The 16,892-nt window shown below is 37.0% G+C and overlaps 4 protein-coding genes and 1 long non-coding RNA gene across 7 annotated transcripts; 3 read left to right on the forward strand and 2 right to left on the reverse strand.

The window, feature by feature from the left end:
* Positions 1–44: 44 nt before the first annotated feature.
* psma2a (proteasome 20S subunit alpha 2a) lies at positions 45–4,339 on the reverse strand. The gene is made up of 8 exons (XM_079626595.1): positions 4,215–4,339; positions 3,385–3,461; positions 3,147–3,279; positions 1,613–1,735; positions 1,375–1,456; positions 1,158–1,231; positions 1,010–1,067; positions 45–343 (listed from the first exon to the last, which is right to left on the reverse strand). The coding sequence occupies exons 1-8, from the start codon at positions 4,253–4,255 to the stop codon at positions 227–229; spliced, it is 705 nt and encodes a 234-aa protein (XP_079482721.1). The 5' UTR covers positions 4,256–4,339; the 3' UTR covers positions 45–226.
* A 178-nt stretch (positions 4,340–4,517) lies between these two features.
* Positions 4,518–6,441, forward strand: mrpl32 (mitochondrial ribosomal protein L32). The gene is made up of 3 exons (XM_079626615.1): positions 4,518–4,715; positions 5,336–5,517; positions 5,658–6,441. The coding sequence occupies exons 1-3, from the start codon at positions 4,625–4,627 to the stop codon at positions 5,907–5,909; spliced, it is 525 nt and encodes a 174-aa protein (XP_079482741.1). The 5' UTR covers positions 4,518–4,624; the 3' UTR covers positions 5,910–6,441.
* A 2,101-nt stretch (positions 6,442–8,542) lies between these two features.
* On the forward strand, positions 8,543–10,404 carry ccdc127a (coiled-coil domain containing 127a). The gene is made up of 3 exons (XM_079625482.1): positions 8,543–8,865; positions 9,100–9,223; positions 9,712–10,404. Exons 1-3 carry the CDS (start codon positions 8,782–8,784, stop codon positions 10,401–10,403), a joined length of 900 nt encoding a protein of 299 aa, XP_079481608.1. The 5' UTR covers positions 8,543–8,781; the 3' UTR covers position 10,404.
* Positions 10,405–10,760: 356 nt separating this feature from the next.
* Positions 10,761–13,934, reverse strand: LOC307005376 (telethonin). 3 transcript variants are annotated; one of them, XR_013799253.1, is made up of 3 exons: positions 12,673–13,929; positions 11,541–11,981; positions 10,761–10,901 (listed from the first exon to the last, which is right to left on the reverse strand). XR_013799253.1 is itself a non-coding variant. In XM_079625483.1 (2 exons), the coding sequence occupies exons 1-2, from the start codon at positions 12,807–12,809 to the stop codon at positions 11,594–11,596; spliced, it is 525 nt and encodes a 174-aa protein (XP_079481609.1). In that variant the 5' UTR covers positions 12,810–13,934; the 3' UTR covers positions 10,911–11,593. The 3 variants fall into 3 exon arrangements, 1 of the variants encoding a protein (XP_079481609.1); XR_013799254.1 differs by having other exon boundaries at positions 10,766–10,904; positions 12,673–13,931; XM_079625483.1 differs by lacking the exon at positions 10,761–10,901 and having other exon boundaries at positions 10,911–11,981; positions 12,673–13,934.
* On the forward strand, positions 11,898–16,398 carry LOC307005377. Its single transcript, XR_013799255.1, has 4 exons — positions 11,898–12,014; positions 15,675–15,764; positions 15,862–15,912; positions 16,041–16,398. It is a non-coding gene; the product is annotated as an uncharacterized lncRNA (long non-coding RNA).
* The last annotated feature ends 494 nt before the right edge of the window (positions 16,399–16,892 follow it).

Below are 16,892 nucleotides of genomic sequence, written 5' to 3' on the forward strand. Positions count from 1 at the left end.
AAATCTAGAACATTCCCCAGTAGTACAAATGAAAACAGACAACAGGATTTCAAAAGACTTGTTTATTTTTTTCCTTCCATGACAAAGAAAGCAAAATATAAACAATACAACTTTCACTTATTTTCATGCTTTAGATTGCTCAAACTAACAAGTAAGTACTAATGAAGTTTAACTGATGAAGACAAGATAATCAGTGCTAAATCTACAACAACTTGTAAAAGTGATTTTAAACAATGGCAGCCAGATAGTCTTTCACCTCCGCTGGGGTCAGTCGCCTAAATCCTGCTTCATTGCAGATTCCCACCTCAATGTTGTCTTCTGTCATTTGACCTTCAAAGCTTTCCTGTAACAAAAGTAGTCATAGATAACTTTGATGTTTGACATTTCAGAGCATTGGCAAGTAAAACGTCATGCTTCGTGAAAGGTGCCGTTTCAGTCAGTATCAGTATAGTTTTATTTAATGCCATTTCAGCATCTCTGGCTTTCTTACAAAAACACAAGAGTGACATTTACACAATAAAACAAAAACCAAGCAAGCTGAAAAAATACAGCAAATTAATAATAAATTTTTTAACATTCCAAGATTTTTATCATTAACATATGATAAAAATTCTAAAACCTTTTCTGGTAAAATCTAAACAGGTCCTTTAAAATTCTTTACCTAATATGGGGTTACTGGTCCAAAAAAAATTACGTTAAAGAGAAAAGTGAGGTTCATCAGCTCAAATAAATGAGGAATACAGTTATCAGCTCCCAAAACATATTGAATCCATTATTCGGCAATAATAACATAACAAGGAAATTATAAGTACATTTTTTTGAATTTTTAAGGACATGGTTAAAAACTAAAAAAGGCACAAAAAATATATTTTTTGGAGGGAGTTATGCCCTCTGTGAGTAAAGTCAGTAAGTTTTAGTCTAATGCCAGAACATTATCTAGCATTTTAGAGAAAAATAAAAATGACCGGAGGACACAGCGGACAGACATAGCTGGGTTGTCAATTATTACCTTAAGAGTCAGAATAGCAGTGTGAATCGCATCTTCCAGTTCCAGATCCTCGTTGTATCTGAAATAGGAAAATGAAGCAAATGAGAGGCTGTGTGTTTAGAAAGACTAAAAAGCTCTTAGACTTGGACCATGCGTGTACATTTTATACCTTTTTTCAAGGAATGTTTTCCCATTGACATAGTTCTTCCCCATCGCTGTGGCTTTCCATGCAAAGTATGCTCCCTTAAACAGATCAAAGTCCATCTTATTTTGTGAATACAGTAAATAATAAAGAGCTTACATTTTTAACAGATCCTTTATTTCAGTTTAAACTAGATTGCAGTAATACAATAAATATAATTATAACGCCAAAGTGAATAGCATACTGAGGGGTCAGACTGGAAAAGGTATGGGCGGTCTTCATCCCAGCCAGCAATCAGGAGTGACACCCCAAAAGGCCGAACTCCTCTGTGTCGAAACAAAAAAGCTGCATGTTATATCACTGTCACTTTGGTACATGCACGTCAAGCATCTTCTCAAAATATTGTTTTACAACACTGCAAAACAATTGTTTGAAGTGCAAGTTCCAGAATAATTGTAACAGTGGAGATGTATCACGCATACCCTGATTGTGTGTACTCCTGCATAACAGAGGCCACCCTCTGAACAAGCTGGCCTGTAGGAATCGGCTCCTGATAGACCAGGAAGTACTGCTGAGCCAGCTTTCGTGCCCTTCGCACCATAACCCTGCAGATATGATTAAAGTCACCATGAAATCAAAAAGAACAATTCTTGCTTTTTTATGGAATATTGCAGCATTTTTCATAAATGATTAAAGGTACAATATGTGAGAATTTTGTAATAAAATATCCAAAAATCACTTGCACAGTGTGATATATTTCCTGCAGTTGTGTACTTACAATATCCCAAAAGTTCCCAAAGATTTTTAATTTTCAGAGAAATTCCAATTTTAAATAATTGGCCGTCCCGCAATCCCTGTTCACTTGTCGCCTGTCAATGACGTAATATCCGCGTTACCCCTGGTTTCCGCTCATAGTACTGCCATAGTAACCATGGCGACAGACGTGGACAACTGCGTAGTGCGTAACGTCTAGCTGCACGCTGTTGTTGTTTCGTTCAAACATTATGAACCATGGCAAGCAGACTTTGGGAAAAAAGGAGAACTAAAACGAGGATAAATATCAGCGTGGTGTTTTCGAGATGCCGAGAGCTTCACGTCTGTGACAAACTTCGACTTGACAACTAGAGCTCTTACATGTAAGTTACTTTATTAGACAGGTGAGCAAATGTACATAAAACGAATCAATGTTATATAGTTCAACATGATGAAATGTTAGAATATGATCTGTGTGTTATTGTAATGTTGATCTAGCTTACTGCTAGTCTCATATATCCAGAATAATATTATAACTTTCAACACACTCAAATGCTTAAAATGCTCAAATGCACCAAAAAAAGTTCAGTGTGATAGTGTAGACCAAGTGAAACAGCGATGCGTCACCTCACAAGCTTAATTCGTCTAATAAACTGACCTATGTGAGTAATATTTCTGCACTTGCGGGCAGTTCGGTAGAATGAAATGTGATATTCCTTTATACCCGCGGGACTCGAGTGTGGCGCTGATATCTGTCTCTCATTAGCAATCGCGCCCTGCTTCATACCACAGTCATGATAAAAACGTAAATGTATTCACTCATCCATAAACATTATTAGATCCATCGGCTTGACGACAAGTTCCATAATTACGCAGGAAATTTTGCGTCATCAACGTACGCCTTTGTTATTGTAAGAGGTCAGCGACCCCTAGCGGCGAATTTTTTTTACATATTGTATCTTTGATCAGTGCACAACATGTTTACTGGAGCCAGGGTGAGACGCATGAAATCACAGCAATAGCAAAACCACAACGATCCAATCAATTCCCCATGGACATAATCAAGTCCCGCCCTACTTTTTTCTCGTTTGAGAAGCTGTTTCCCTCCGATATACGTCACAATAGGGAAGAAAAGACTATCGCAACTTCCATTTCATGCCAACTTTATAAACTTTTACAACAAAAATCTCATTGAGTTTCAAGTGCTACATGTTAGGAATCATTATTATAAAGCGTTAGGTCATGCAGACTCCAAATCCATACCTGTAGTCTGGACCCATGCCACTGTAGACCATACCGATGTGTTTGGTTATGGGCTCTACTTTGTGAACACTTTGCTCATCGTACAGTATAGATTTCTGCTTCTTTTCTGTAGCCAGAACAACACCATTTGAGGCTGTGAAAGAGAAACGAGGATGAAATGAAAGTGAAAATCAGTGAAAGTGTTTTTCTGTTAAGAAGACAAGTGATAATAATCACATAATGAAAAAAAATGTTTTACCTTTTATGCCAACTGAAGGAGCACCAGCTGCTACAGCTGCCAGAGCATACTCAATCTGGACCAACTTCCCTGAAGGGCTGAAAACACAAAAATAAGATTATTTGTGTACATTACATAAAGTTTAGTTTTGATTAAAGGAAAAGAAAAAAAGTTAATCCTAGTCAATCAGCCTCGTCTTTATCATTGCTTTATCTAAATTACTTCATCTTTGTTATGTAATGTACACAAATAAGTTGTGTTTTGTATTGTTACTTTACCAAAATATGATATTTGTCAAAATATGCACGAGGCACAATTTTTTTTTAATATGCAGATTTGCATATTATATAAAAATGCTACATCCCATAGAAATGTCATAGTACTAAATTTCACACATGATGATTCTGTTTTCAGCTGTACTATATTATAATAACTTTTAACTGCTTTTTGTAAACCGCAAGCTTACTTATGTGCATTAAAAAGGTCATATAAATGTATAACAGAGCCAGTATCCAGTGATACACTGAAAGTGAAAGTAAAATCAGCAAGTTCTATCACAAAGATAAAACTGAGCCCTAGTCTGTCTTTAAACACTCCTGAGAGAGTTGTATTTGTTGATCTGGGAAGCATTATTGTGTTTAGTTCACTCTATGCATGAACGTTGATGCTAATGAATGAAAGAAGCTCCCATCACAAACACAGTGACTCTGCATCAGCGCTCAGATAATGAATTAACGCATGTAACTGACAAAACGCTCTCCATAAACCTCGAGATTTGCGATTCGCTAAAAACACACACTCGTTTAATATGATTAATGCATTGAATATGATAAAATCATGATGTTTATTACCTGAAAGTGGTGAGGGAGAAACTGTAGCCTCTGTCTGCCATGGCTGTGTGACTGTTGGGGAAGTGACGACACACGCTTGCCTGATCTGATTGGTTGAAAAAGGTACTAGGGTAACTTAGGGATTTGTGGGTATTGTAGGCAGCTTAAAGATGAGTTTAAAATAATTTTGGGCGTCACATTTTGTTTGCTAATAATTAATAATTAAAATAAGTATTCGTTTTTTTAAAATTTGGAACATTGTCCGCTCTCACCCGCTCAGAATGAAGCAGAGTTTTTATATCGCTGTACTACAAATCCCAGAATGCACGGGTGCAGAACAACGCGCAGGCGCAGTGGATCTTTTTGAGCTGTGACCGTGAGGATGTTTGGTCTGTACATGTTGGGTTAACTGAAATAAAATACCGAACACAATGTCATTAACGGGTTTACTTCAGTTTGTTGGTCGTTCTCTGCAGCGTCTGGAACTTAGTTTATCGCAAGCGGCGGGATTTGACCGCTTCGGTGAGTGCATTTACTGTAATGAACGTGTCATGTGTGACACTGCTCCACTCATATCACTGTACATACACTTATATTACAATGAAGCTTAACTTAGGACCATTTAACAGTTTGTTTTTCTTTGATTTACCTGTGTGTTGTAACATCAACTATAGAGTTTATTTTCAATGTCATTATCTCTGATATCAAGGTCTCAAGGAGACACATGGCACATCTGTTGTGTTTTTAAGGGAAGGATACTACATAGGATAAAAAGTCTATTTAATCAGAACATTACTGTTTAAAATATACATATTTTTGTCTTAATATATATCGTATTTATTAAAATTAAGCTTCATCTTTATTAAAGAATATATTTCTGTTCATGTGAAATGTGGGTAGGTCATTTTCAGCTTTTTTTTTGTTTTAAGGTTGTTTATTTGTACAATTTTTTTAAATATTTTTTTTCAACATATATATTTTGTAATAATGTAAGCCCACATCTTCCTTTTATAAATAATAAATGGACAGATATTAGGGTATGGTATATTTGAAATGGTAGTGTGAGCATGTGTTAAAAATAATTTGAGTAACTCAGTTTGATTATTTTATTAATCTATCAATCACATAATCCTTCTCTTCAGGTCCAGCTCTGGCAGTAAATGGTCCCGGGATTCTTCCTCAATCCCATCACAGCAGTGATGATGAAAACGCTCAGCCCAGTTTCTTGGACAGTATCTTTTGGATGGCCGCCCCTAAAAAGAGACGAACCATTGAAGTAAATCGCTGCAGAAGACGAGACCCACATAAGTTGATAAAAGTCAAGGTAAGAACTCCATGATTCCCACTAGACTAGAGCATGGTACAAATTAAAAGAGCTATCAATGTAACGCTGTGTTGTAATAAACCCCACGGGTGTCCGTTTAGATGAAGAACAACGTATCCTATTTTTTCCTTCTCTCCCAGAACAACATTGAGCCGTGTTCAGATTGTGGCAACATGAAACTGAAGCATACTCTGTGTGGATACTGCTATGAAAAGGTCAGGAAGGAGACTGCAGTGATACGGAAGCAAATCTCCATCATGGAAGGCGGACCTCTCAACACTCCTGCTGTAGAGTCTGTTGTTTTGTATGAAAATGAAACGCCCTCTGATGCAGATAAAGACAAGAGAATAGTAGAACGCAACAGGAAACGTCCATATTGGTTTACCATGTAAATGCAGTTAAATAAATACTTTTGTTAAATAAAGATCACAATTTCAGATTTGTGAATGATTTTGTGATTATGCTTCCGTTAATAGTTCAATAATACATTTTTATACTTCAACTTCTACTTTTATTTATTTATATAGCACATTTAATAGCAATGTTGTTGCCCTAAGTGCTTCACAGTTAGAACAAAAACAATTAAACATATATGTATAAAAACATTTACCGAGCCTAGCAAATGAAGGCATCACTACACACTCCAAGACATACCCCTTGCACAACTGTATAGTGAGATCAGTGTAGAGAGAAAGAAAACTAAGTAAAAAAATAAGTTATTACTACAATGTACATTACCCTTAACTAAAAGATAAGTTTTCAACTGAGACTTAAAAAAATTATATTGTGGGAGCTTGCCGCATATGAAGGGGAAGACAACTGATGTTGTTCCACAACTGATAAAGCTTGGTCATCCTTCGACTTCTTTTTAGAATAAGGGACAGCCAGCAAAAATTGGTTTGTTGATCTTAATGTCCTGGGCCCGTATCCCTAAAGAATTTTTGTGCAAAAAGTGGCTCCTAGCGGCCAAATTCTAAGAAAATTCTCAGAGTCATGACGTTTTCTTAGAATTTCCACTAAAAGTGACACGAAAATCCCAGTTAATATAAAAGCTATTCCTCAAGATTCCTAGCGCTTAAAAGGGCTCCTAAGGCGAGATCTGCTGAGAGCAGGGAAGAGGACTTTTAGTGGCTTAGGAGTTCCCCTAAGCAGCTGCACAAAATGGCCAAACACTGGATGACAGGGAATTATTCATAAATAGACCAGCCAGCAATCACATACATTGATAAAAGCTGAGCCGTGTTACCCTCGTTAAGACCACACTGAGTTGTAACGTTGCAATTTCTACTTCATTAAGGACAGCCCCTTGAGATAGGCCATCTTGTTTTCAATGGGGTCCATATGGGAGTGAAAGTACAAAATATGCCAGCTAGGATATTAATATGAGCAAATAAGACACAAATCATTATTTGAACAGGGTGTAATGAGCTTAAGTTTTCACATATTTTAGATTCTAATGTTAGGCTATAACCCCTACAGCTTACTATTCATTTTCCAGATATTTTCTTGAATGTGAAATATTATTTACAATTACAGTCTGCATAAGATTAGAGTGTATAATTATGTTTATTGATTTGAGGGTACATCCTTTGCTCATTATCACCAAAAGTTCATTTTCATCAAACTTGTAGGATCAACCAATCACGGCTTTTGAAATGATGACTCATACCTAGCAACGGGGTCAACCACACCTCCTCACTAAGATAGGATTTTCCATCCATTCCTTGCTCAGAGTTCACTGAAAATGTTCTGGAATCACTTCTAAGCTAAAACTCCTGGCAAGGAATTTTTAGGTTAAGTTAGGAGCTCTCTGAGAGGATTCTCAGAATCTTTAGGGATACGGGCCCAGATATGTAATATCCTAAAAGGTCAGCAATGTATTTTGGGGACATGCGCACAGTGCTTTAAAAACCATTAATAAAATCTTATAATCAATTATATACTTGCAGTAGTCCAGTCTTGACGTAATAAAAGCATGGACGACGACCTGCAAATCTTTAAAACTAAGAAAGGGTTTTATCTTAGAAATCAATCTAAGCTGATAAAAACTATTCTTTACAGCAGAATTGATCTGTTTATCAAAGCTTATAGGGATGAGTCAATTATTACTCCAAGATTTCACACATATCTTTCACCGTCATTTCTAATGGAGCAAGAGTACTGGCTATCTTCTCTGTGAATTTTGGTTATACCTTTCTTAGTTTATGTTTGATAAACAGTCCTTAGCTCAATTCATGAAACATTTTAGTTTAAAGATGCGATGTCATAAATATGTAATAAAAATAGTACACAGCTAAAGAGGATATTGTCTATAGAAAATGATACAAGATAAATAAATACAATAATTATAAACATTAAAAAAAGGAAAAATGCTAAAAGGATACTGTGCCATATTGTGAAGTCAGAGTTACCCAGTAAAGATACTAGCTGAAGAATCTTCAATAACTAACTGAACTAACTGAAGTCATTACAATACACCTATTGTGGAGGGATTAATGGGCAAATAATAAAAGGGTAAGAGGTGAAATGAAAATAAAATCAGTGTTTGGGACCAATGTGAGGCAAAAGACCGGAAGTTCTGTCATGAAACTCTAGATGGCGCAGGCCATAACAGCAGCATAGCAACTCTTTCCCACCAAGACCAAACATATCAACATTATCATATCCATTAAACACTCAGAAAGCTGTCATGACATAAATGGCAATAAAATGTACATGACATGAAAAAACAATGTTATAATTATGTTTAATATGAAAACACCATTCTTATTTTACTGACCATCGTTTATTTACATAGTACACCATTGTACATTTCCACAAAAAACGTTGTGTACGTGTCCAATCAACTATGTTGATAACACAAAAATCAAAGTATTTCTTAAATAATTTTAAAAAGTTGTATTACGCATTATCAATCAGATCTCAGTGTGATTAAATTAGGTGATTGCATTAGACATTCTCTGGTTTTTGTTAGTTGAAACTGTTCTGCGCATCCCCTGCGCAGTTGCGAACATCTAGAATCTCAAATAGGCAGCTCTCCGGACTATACCAATATGTTGCTATATTTTAGGGGTGTTCAAGATCCAATACAGTTGTATTTCTGTAATTTTTGTAAATAAAGATTGAGCTATGACCATTTAATAATACGTATATACATAATCAGTTATTTTAAAGACTACTTATACTTGTATACGATGCGTTTAACATGTATATTTTAATAATACACGTATTCAACTCCCTTATGAAATAATAAATGGATGTTGGATGTTTTTAATGGAATATTGCATAATCGCCCAGGCTGTCTGGATCTGGAAGCACTTTATGCAAAAAAACTTTAGATTGTTCAAGGTAAGCAAAGGAAACTTGTCCACAAGAGTAAAATGTGAACATATCTATTGTGCAATCTATTGTTAACAGCCGGCGAAATGCATTTATAATCTTTTTCAGGGTTGCAGCTTTAGCAGTGTTGTGCTGTGGACTCTTTATTAGAATATAGTTTGATGTATGCAGTGTAGTGGTTTGTTTGATGTGTGGCAGATACACGAAACTGTGACAAAGCACCTTACTTCACTTTCTGATCAGTGTTCCTCCATGAACGACCTGAATGATCCTCCTAGATGGAATATTAGACCAGAGCCAGCCGGAAATGACGGGGGCAAATGGAATTATGCCCTGCTGGTGCCCATGATCGGGCTGGCAGCATTTCGTAAGGGTCTTTACATACTTTTCAAAGTCATTCACCCTCACAAATGTCTTGAATGTTTGTGTGCTACATTATACTGGATAATCCACTTTATAGGTTGTATCTGTAATGAAATCTAGGGATATGAAAGGGTTGTAAAAGCAATCCAAGTAAATTCTACAGCTTTTCACACAGTATTACCTCTTTAGTGTATCTCCTATATGTTACCAATTATGTTGTATCAGATTTTTAATTAACAATTTAAAATTCACAGTCTTTCTCTTTTTGGAAACATACCAAACATCGATGACTCGCACATAACAATTTTCATCTAACTTTCACATTCATTTTGAATACAACTTATTTATGAACTACTATATTATATGGTGTATGTATGGTGTTTTCTTTAAAGGTACTTGTCAAAAGTCATATTCTGTTTAAATTGTTTTGATCACTCTTACGAAAGAGTTTTTTATATATATTAAAATCTCTGTGGGTGTATTTTAATCTAGGTTGGATATGGACTCGGGAATCACAGAGCCAGATCCAAGATGTGAAGAACAAGTACGATTGCGACATGGCAGCCATCAGCAGAGACCTGGAGCTGAAGTACAGGGAGACACTGAGGGAAAACCAGCGGGCGGCAGCACACCTGGAGGTGGAGCTCGAGAAGGAACGCCAGCGTGTGCAGGGCTTCAAGAAAGCCCTGATCTCTCAGAGTCAGCAGCTCATGGAGGAACGGAAGCAGCTTCAGCAGGAACGGCGAGATCTGGATGTCGAGAAGAAGCACCTGCTAGAGTCTGGCGTGGCCGGGGTGGCGCTGCAGAAAGCCCTGCGGCGAGAGGTGGACTGGCAGCGCAGGGCTCAGGCTCTGCTACAGGACCTGGAGGTTCAGCTAGTGGAGAGGCAGGACGCTTTCTGCAGCATCCTCATGCCACGGGAACATCGTCTGGAGATGGAGAAGAACCTGCTGCTGAAGGTGGCTAAAAACCCGGCGGGTGCCGAGCTGAACCTAGAGGACGACCTCAGGGACATTTTTAAGAACGAAAGACACTGTGCAGATTTACTGAACATGGATAAGCGCAAGAATGGGAATTTGATGTGGCTGTATCTCAGGTACTGGCAGCTGCAGGTCACCCTGCAGAAACACAAGAGAGCAGAGGAGACGCTCAAAGGAGCATCGCCATCCTCCAGCAGACCTTGATGCAGGACAGTTGATCTTTATGAAAAGAAACAAGTACGATTTTGTTTCCATAAATGTTTTCCTAACGTTATCGTCATGATTTATTTATCAGCTATTTATGCCAAACTTTTTCAGGAAACCCGTTGAGTCCTTGACAATCATATCATGAATTGTTTTTTGATCAAGTAGAATACAGAAGAATCAAATCATTTCTTATTTGTTGCATTACTTATGAACTTCAGAGGATTAATTCATTCTCAATCTAAAGATGGTTCATAACTAATATGTACCACAAAAAAATAATACTGACAATAAATGTTTTCTGAAAAGAAATATATTACAGTTTATTGCCTCAGGTTTCTTTTTTTATTGTGAGTCATAATTTCAAAAACGCATATGTGCGAAATGTACAGTAGAGAAAAGCATTTATTCATTGCATTTATTTCCAAGAACTACTAACTGTTTTGAACAGATGTTGATCATCAGTCAGAGATATCTGTCCTGTAGTTCATTGTAAACCTGCTGAGAAAGAGCAACAGCTCATTAATTTATAATCAGATTCAGACCTATACAAATTTAATTACATTTCATTCAGACTTGTGCAGTGTTGACATTTTATTCAAGATCAAGATCATTAATGTTTTCCCAGTTTATCATTTTTAGTGATTTTCACATAATCAATTAAACAAATTTAGATGCTTAAGCCACATTTAGAAAATTTATAAATGTTACTGCATTACACATCACACATTCATTGTATATAAATAAACACTTAAAGCAAATTGTTTCACAATAAAAAAATTCAAATGATAAAACAGATATGATTCAATGGCATAATATTCATACATTTTGGCCTGGTTTCACAGACAGGGCTTAGACTAAACCAGGATTAGGCTTTAGTTAATTTAGGGCATTTAAGTAGCTTTTATAAACATGCCCTAGAAAGAAAAAAAAATATTACTGGTGTGTATCTTGAGACAAAACAATGGCACTGACATGTAGTTGCTTTCAGTTCAAGCATTTTAGTCTTAAGTCTTGTCTGTGATTACTTTTTGTGGCCTCTGTATCTTCCTTCCTCAAGGTTTCTCAAGTAAATAATATTTGTGAGCATATGGGGTTAGAAGGCTTTGGAGTTAAAGTGTGATTGAGGTCACCCACCATACTTGTCATCGTATCCATGTCCATGATGGCAGACCGCTGTCATCAGCTCATCACTCTCGTCGCTGGAAGTGAAGAGCGTCTCGTGGTGGAGAGATGAGGCTGGACGCTCTGAAGTCTGGACTCCTGGGTTGGATTACCAGTGGTTTATGTTCGGTAATGGACGAGACCTCTCTCTTCTCAAGGCAAACTCCATTTAAACTAGTCTCAGTGTCCATGGCGGGCGACGGCTCGCGGGTCACGTGAGGCTGTGTGGCGTCTCTGGGCACAAACAGTGGTATTGGGAGAATGTTTCTGTAAGGTAGACGATATTCCGACATTGGCTCCCCTTCTCTACCCATGCGAATCCTCTGGTTTGGGAATCGTCGCACCGTGAAATGAACCACCTGCTTACTTTCGTAGCTCTCTTTTCTTATCGAGTCCTTCTCAACAAGTGTCATCCTGTGAAGGAGGACTTGTGAAAGTTAATAAGTAGTAAGTAAATTCTGAGCAATGACATTTTTTCACAAACTCAACATCACACTTTACAAACGTACAAAGTTCCTTTCAAAATTCACTTCTGTTCAAAGGATTGGGGGTTACTTCGATTTTTATGGATAGAAATAAATGTATATTCAGCTGGATGCATATACAATTGATCAAAAGTGACAGTCGGCTAAAGACATGTAGGCTATAATGTCAAAAATATATATTTTAAACGGTTCTAACTGGAGTAATGAGAAAGAAAGAAAGAAAGTCAACTATTCCAAGTCTTTAGAAGCTATACAATAACATTCTGTGAGGAAAAAATAGGATCGTCATGCCAGGGTTGAAGTAATGCACCACTTAAAAAAATCAAAATGCAAGCTATGAGATTTGCAGCAGAGAATTTTTTTCCAATGAATAACAACATTTTGGCTGTTCCTCACAGAAATCTTTGAAAATGAGTGATAAAGATTTTATGATGATTTTGCTGTATGTTTTTCTTGTCCTGGATGACAGTCATGATATTAACTGCTGATAACAGCATGCAGGGTTGGAACAACAAGGGCAAGTAAAAATATACAGATTTTGAATTTTTTGGGTGAAGCATTCCTTAAAACACATCTAAAATCTGCAAAGACAAAACAAATTCAGAGACAGAAACGCATACTTATATTCTGGTCTGGTCTCCATCAGTAGATCTAACCAGGTGGCCTCATACGATTCTCTGGCAATCTCATCAGTCTCCTGGAAATCACTGTAGGAGTTCAGCAGATATGACCTGGGCGTCCGGCTCAGGCAATGCATCTCATCCAGTGAGCGGTCAAAACAAACAAGCCAAGATAAGAACGTTATCAGTCAGATTTTCTGATAAAGGCTACTTCCCTCCTGAGTGTTTCTGTGTCTTATAAATAGGGTCTGTTACTATTTTTACACCCTTCCATCATGGCCACGGGAGTCTCCTCAGATTGGTGTAGTTTGACGAGGTGGGAAAATGACTAATCCGATGACCATTTAACTGAAATCCAAGACTCACATCTTCACCAGGAGATCAACAGTGCCAAATGTCCCATCTGAGCTCAGATTTCCTGTTGTGTGTGCGTCAAAACAGAACGGTTATTGCTGATAGCAACAAAACTATGTTGGCTGCCATGATACTTACACTTGCACTAAAAACAAGGTAATGTATGTTGGTGCCAATGGTGCTTTTTAAAATAATGCAATATATGTGTGGTATATAGTGTACAGTTAAAAACAAAGTAACCTTTAAAAGTTCAAACAAAGCATCCCTGATATTCTGAAAAAAGTAAAAATAGAATAAGGTTCAGATATTTCTGACATTCATCTGATGTCAGAGGGTCCTTGTTGTCCGTCTCGGTTGTCAGCACCTGTGCCAAAACCGTAAGGCATTATTATCTCACACTGTGGCATTCAGAGCAACATGTCATCCTCACACACACGTCTGCTAGATTCTTGTATTGTAGGTGAGACGTGTAGTCCATCACTCAGCAGTGTGAACAATCCTTTCTCGAGTTACTGATGAAAGAGGACTTGAGGATTTCTACGGGACGATGTTAAATTTGGCCTCAACGTGCATCAACCTGTTATAAGTGATGTTCAGGGCCGCCGACATGAGGGGGCAGATCTGATTTGTGCCCCCTCAATTTCAATTTCGCCCCCTCTCCACCCCCGAAACGAGATAAATTTTAACCCTTTGACGCGTACGATCACACTGGTGCGATTATAATATTCTGTGGGTACAACGGGGCTGAAGGCGCACCGGGGTAAAAAGCCCATTTTACTTTATTCTCTTATAAACCACTAGATGGCACAAATTCAGCTCTACACTACAGCTCTACATACAAGTATGGTATTTGGGGTTACAGGCCCAATAATTAACATGCAAATAAATAGCCGGCTGACTTTTCCATTTGTTGACATGACATGGTTAGATTCAGATGCTAAATATCATATATTAAGTTGGGTGTCCACCATAGAGATAGTCACCATATTTATAATAAAACCATCATACATGTTACTACTGTAAAGCTATGTTAAATTATTGTGGGATCTCATTCAATGCTTTCAAATTCTTTTCTGTATTTTTAAAATGAATTTATGTATTATGTATTAATTGAGCAATTTTTATTTTATTTTTTATTTATCAAAATAAACCAAAAATAGTACAAACTTTGCTAAAGTGATTGTTTTGAACAAGTATTAACACAAACATATTAAAATATTTGTAGCTTAATTATTTGTATCAATACTTTGTGCCTTTTGCCCCATGCTGGTTTTACCCTATGTGTGGGGTAAAAGGCCCCCCTTGTCACTTCATCAAACTCATTTTGACCCTAATTGAATTTTTTCAAAATTCCAAGTCCTTAGGACTTTTGTCGCACATTAACTTGAAATGAACTTGGGGTCATATAATGGGGGCAATGTTTTTTCTTCTTCAATTTTTCTAATAAAACCAATCAGTCACATTGCAGACTGCTCATATATGAATTGGATAGATTTGAACACATTTACAATGCAGAACTAGCTGCAGGTTACATTAACCTTCTTTTTTATTGCTGAAACATTATATTTTACAAAATAATTTTTACCTTAAAATTGCTTTAAAATCAGCGCCATATGTCTAACATTCCTAAATTGTGTTCCAACAATGTGTTCCAAATTTGAAGTTGATATCATTAAAATTTACGTTCTATGGAAGCTATGAAATCTTGTTTTGAAGCATATAATTCCAAAAATAGCCACCGGGGGGTTAAATTAATACATTTAATAGACGCCCTCTACTGGAGAAACTAAAAACGTCCTTAATACACTGACGGCTGCAGAAGTTTGGCCACATGTAGGAATAGGAATATCACTGCATTAGATAACAAGTTACCAAAACGAGTCATGCCTTCATTAGTCTTTTATATGAAATATATTTATTGTTTTGATTTTAAACCAGACAAAAATATGAACAGCAACAACTCCTATTATTATTAATATTATCATATTTTTAAATTAAACATTTAAAATATAATATGGCCTATATAATACATATATAATATGGCCCATATATAATCTCACTGTTCTGATATTTTACTTTTATTCCATGTTTTATTTCTAAAACATACATTTTGAGACCCCTGTTGCTGTTGGTGTTGGTGAGCAAAACAGCCAAGAGAGGAGGGTTATGGAGAGAGGAGGCGGAGGAGGGGGTGAGGAGGAGCAGAGGAAGGAGTCAGGGAGAGTGCAGGAGAAGAGAAGTGGTGGAGGAGGCTGCCCTCTTTCTTCAGAGCTGCCCCCAAAAAACCTCCAAAGAGCAGCTCAGGTCAGGGAGAGGTGAAGCAGCAGCAGGATGAGGGAAAGAAGGGGAAGATAGCATGGGCAGGAAGTAGTGGTGATGGTAAATGACACGACTTTAAGCACGTAAAAACTCTCAAACAATATAAAATACAATATGTATTATACCAAAATCCACATCGATGCCATGATCTTTATTCCATAACATGTTAAATACATTCCATTATAGTATGTCTATATGTACTAAACTCTAAATATTCAATATAGTCTCTTTTAATGAATTAAAATACATTAAAATTAACAATTTTATGCATTAAACTTGATATATGCATGATATTATTTCATTTTTTTTTTTAAATAATCTTTTAATAGATCTTCAGCCACTACAGTGTTGGTGATCAGCTGGGGAAATGTGGTTTTGGTGTGGTGTATGAAGGGAGACGTTTGAATGATGACCTTAAAGTAAGTAAAAATAAATAACACATTATCAAGCCAGCAAATGTTTGCCCTGTCTTATCGTCCTCAGAGTCCTATGTCTTTTAATTTTTTTTCTCATTAGGTGGCTTTGAAATATGTCACGAAGACCCGGAACATGAAATGTTTATTAATTGTAAGTACATTACTACATAAACAATATAAAACATCTCATATTAACTTCAATCACAGACACAATGAATAACAAATCCCTATTTGGGAAACAACCTCTATATAATGATGATAAAAAAAATTGTATTCTAGCCTGATCATCCAAAACCCCTTCCAAAAGAGATTGCTCTTACCATCCTGGCGAATAAAGGTCCAGGGGTTCATGTCATCATGGCTGCCCCAGATGTTCCTGCCACAGCTGTCTGGGTATCAGAGCTCCCCATTTCATCCACCCTGGTGTCGAGATCCATTTTGTTTATTCCGGGTGTCCATCCAGCCAGTAAAAGCAAATCTGAACAAATTTTTTTTTAAATTAAATTAATGTTTACATTTCATCATAACCCAAAGAAACGTATGCAAGTAAGTAAAATCGAGAAACAGTAAGTATTTTAATATAATTGTTTAATATTAAGTGCCTTTTGACTGTACCTCATTGTGATGGAACCATAATCTTATACATTTCTTTGTTACTACTGTATTACTCGATGCAAACCATCGAAAATAGTATAAATCGTTTTTTCCAGAGCTGTATAGTGTTCAGGTGGTTTAGCTGCTGACATACCACAGCCCACAGGACAAAGAAGAGAGTTTGAGTATCCATTGAAATGACTGGTAGTGATTACTAAGGCACAACATCTAGACCACATTGAGATCATATTTCTGCTGGTTCCTCCCTGCCTTGACAGAGGCATTAGACAATTGCATGCAGGTTTAGAGAACTGCAATGATGCCAACATCCTTTTTAAGCCTGGAGTGGAATGTTTGCCGAGAAATGCCAGCGATGCATTGAATGCAATGTCCCAGCATCAGATTTCTGTGGCCTGAGCCAAGCCGAAGAACTCGCCTGCCCTGAACGCTTGCAGCAGCGACAGCCAGTTCCCCCTGTAACGGGACCCTGTGGAAACTGCAGCTGCAATACCTGCACAGCATGATGGATGAGAGATG

The sequence above is a fragment of the Phoxinus phoxinus genome (genome assembly GCF_949152265.1).
Source record: "Phoxinus phoxinus genome assembly, chromosome: 10".
Lineage (NCBI taxonomy): Eukaryota > Metazoa > Chordata > Actinopteri > Cypriniformes > Leuciscidae > Phoxinus > Phoxinus phoxinus.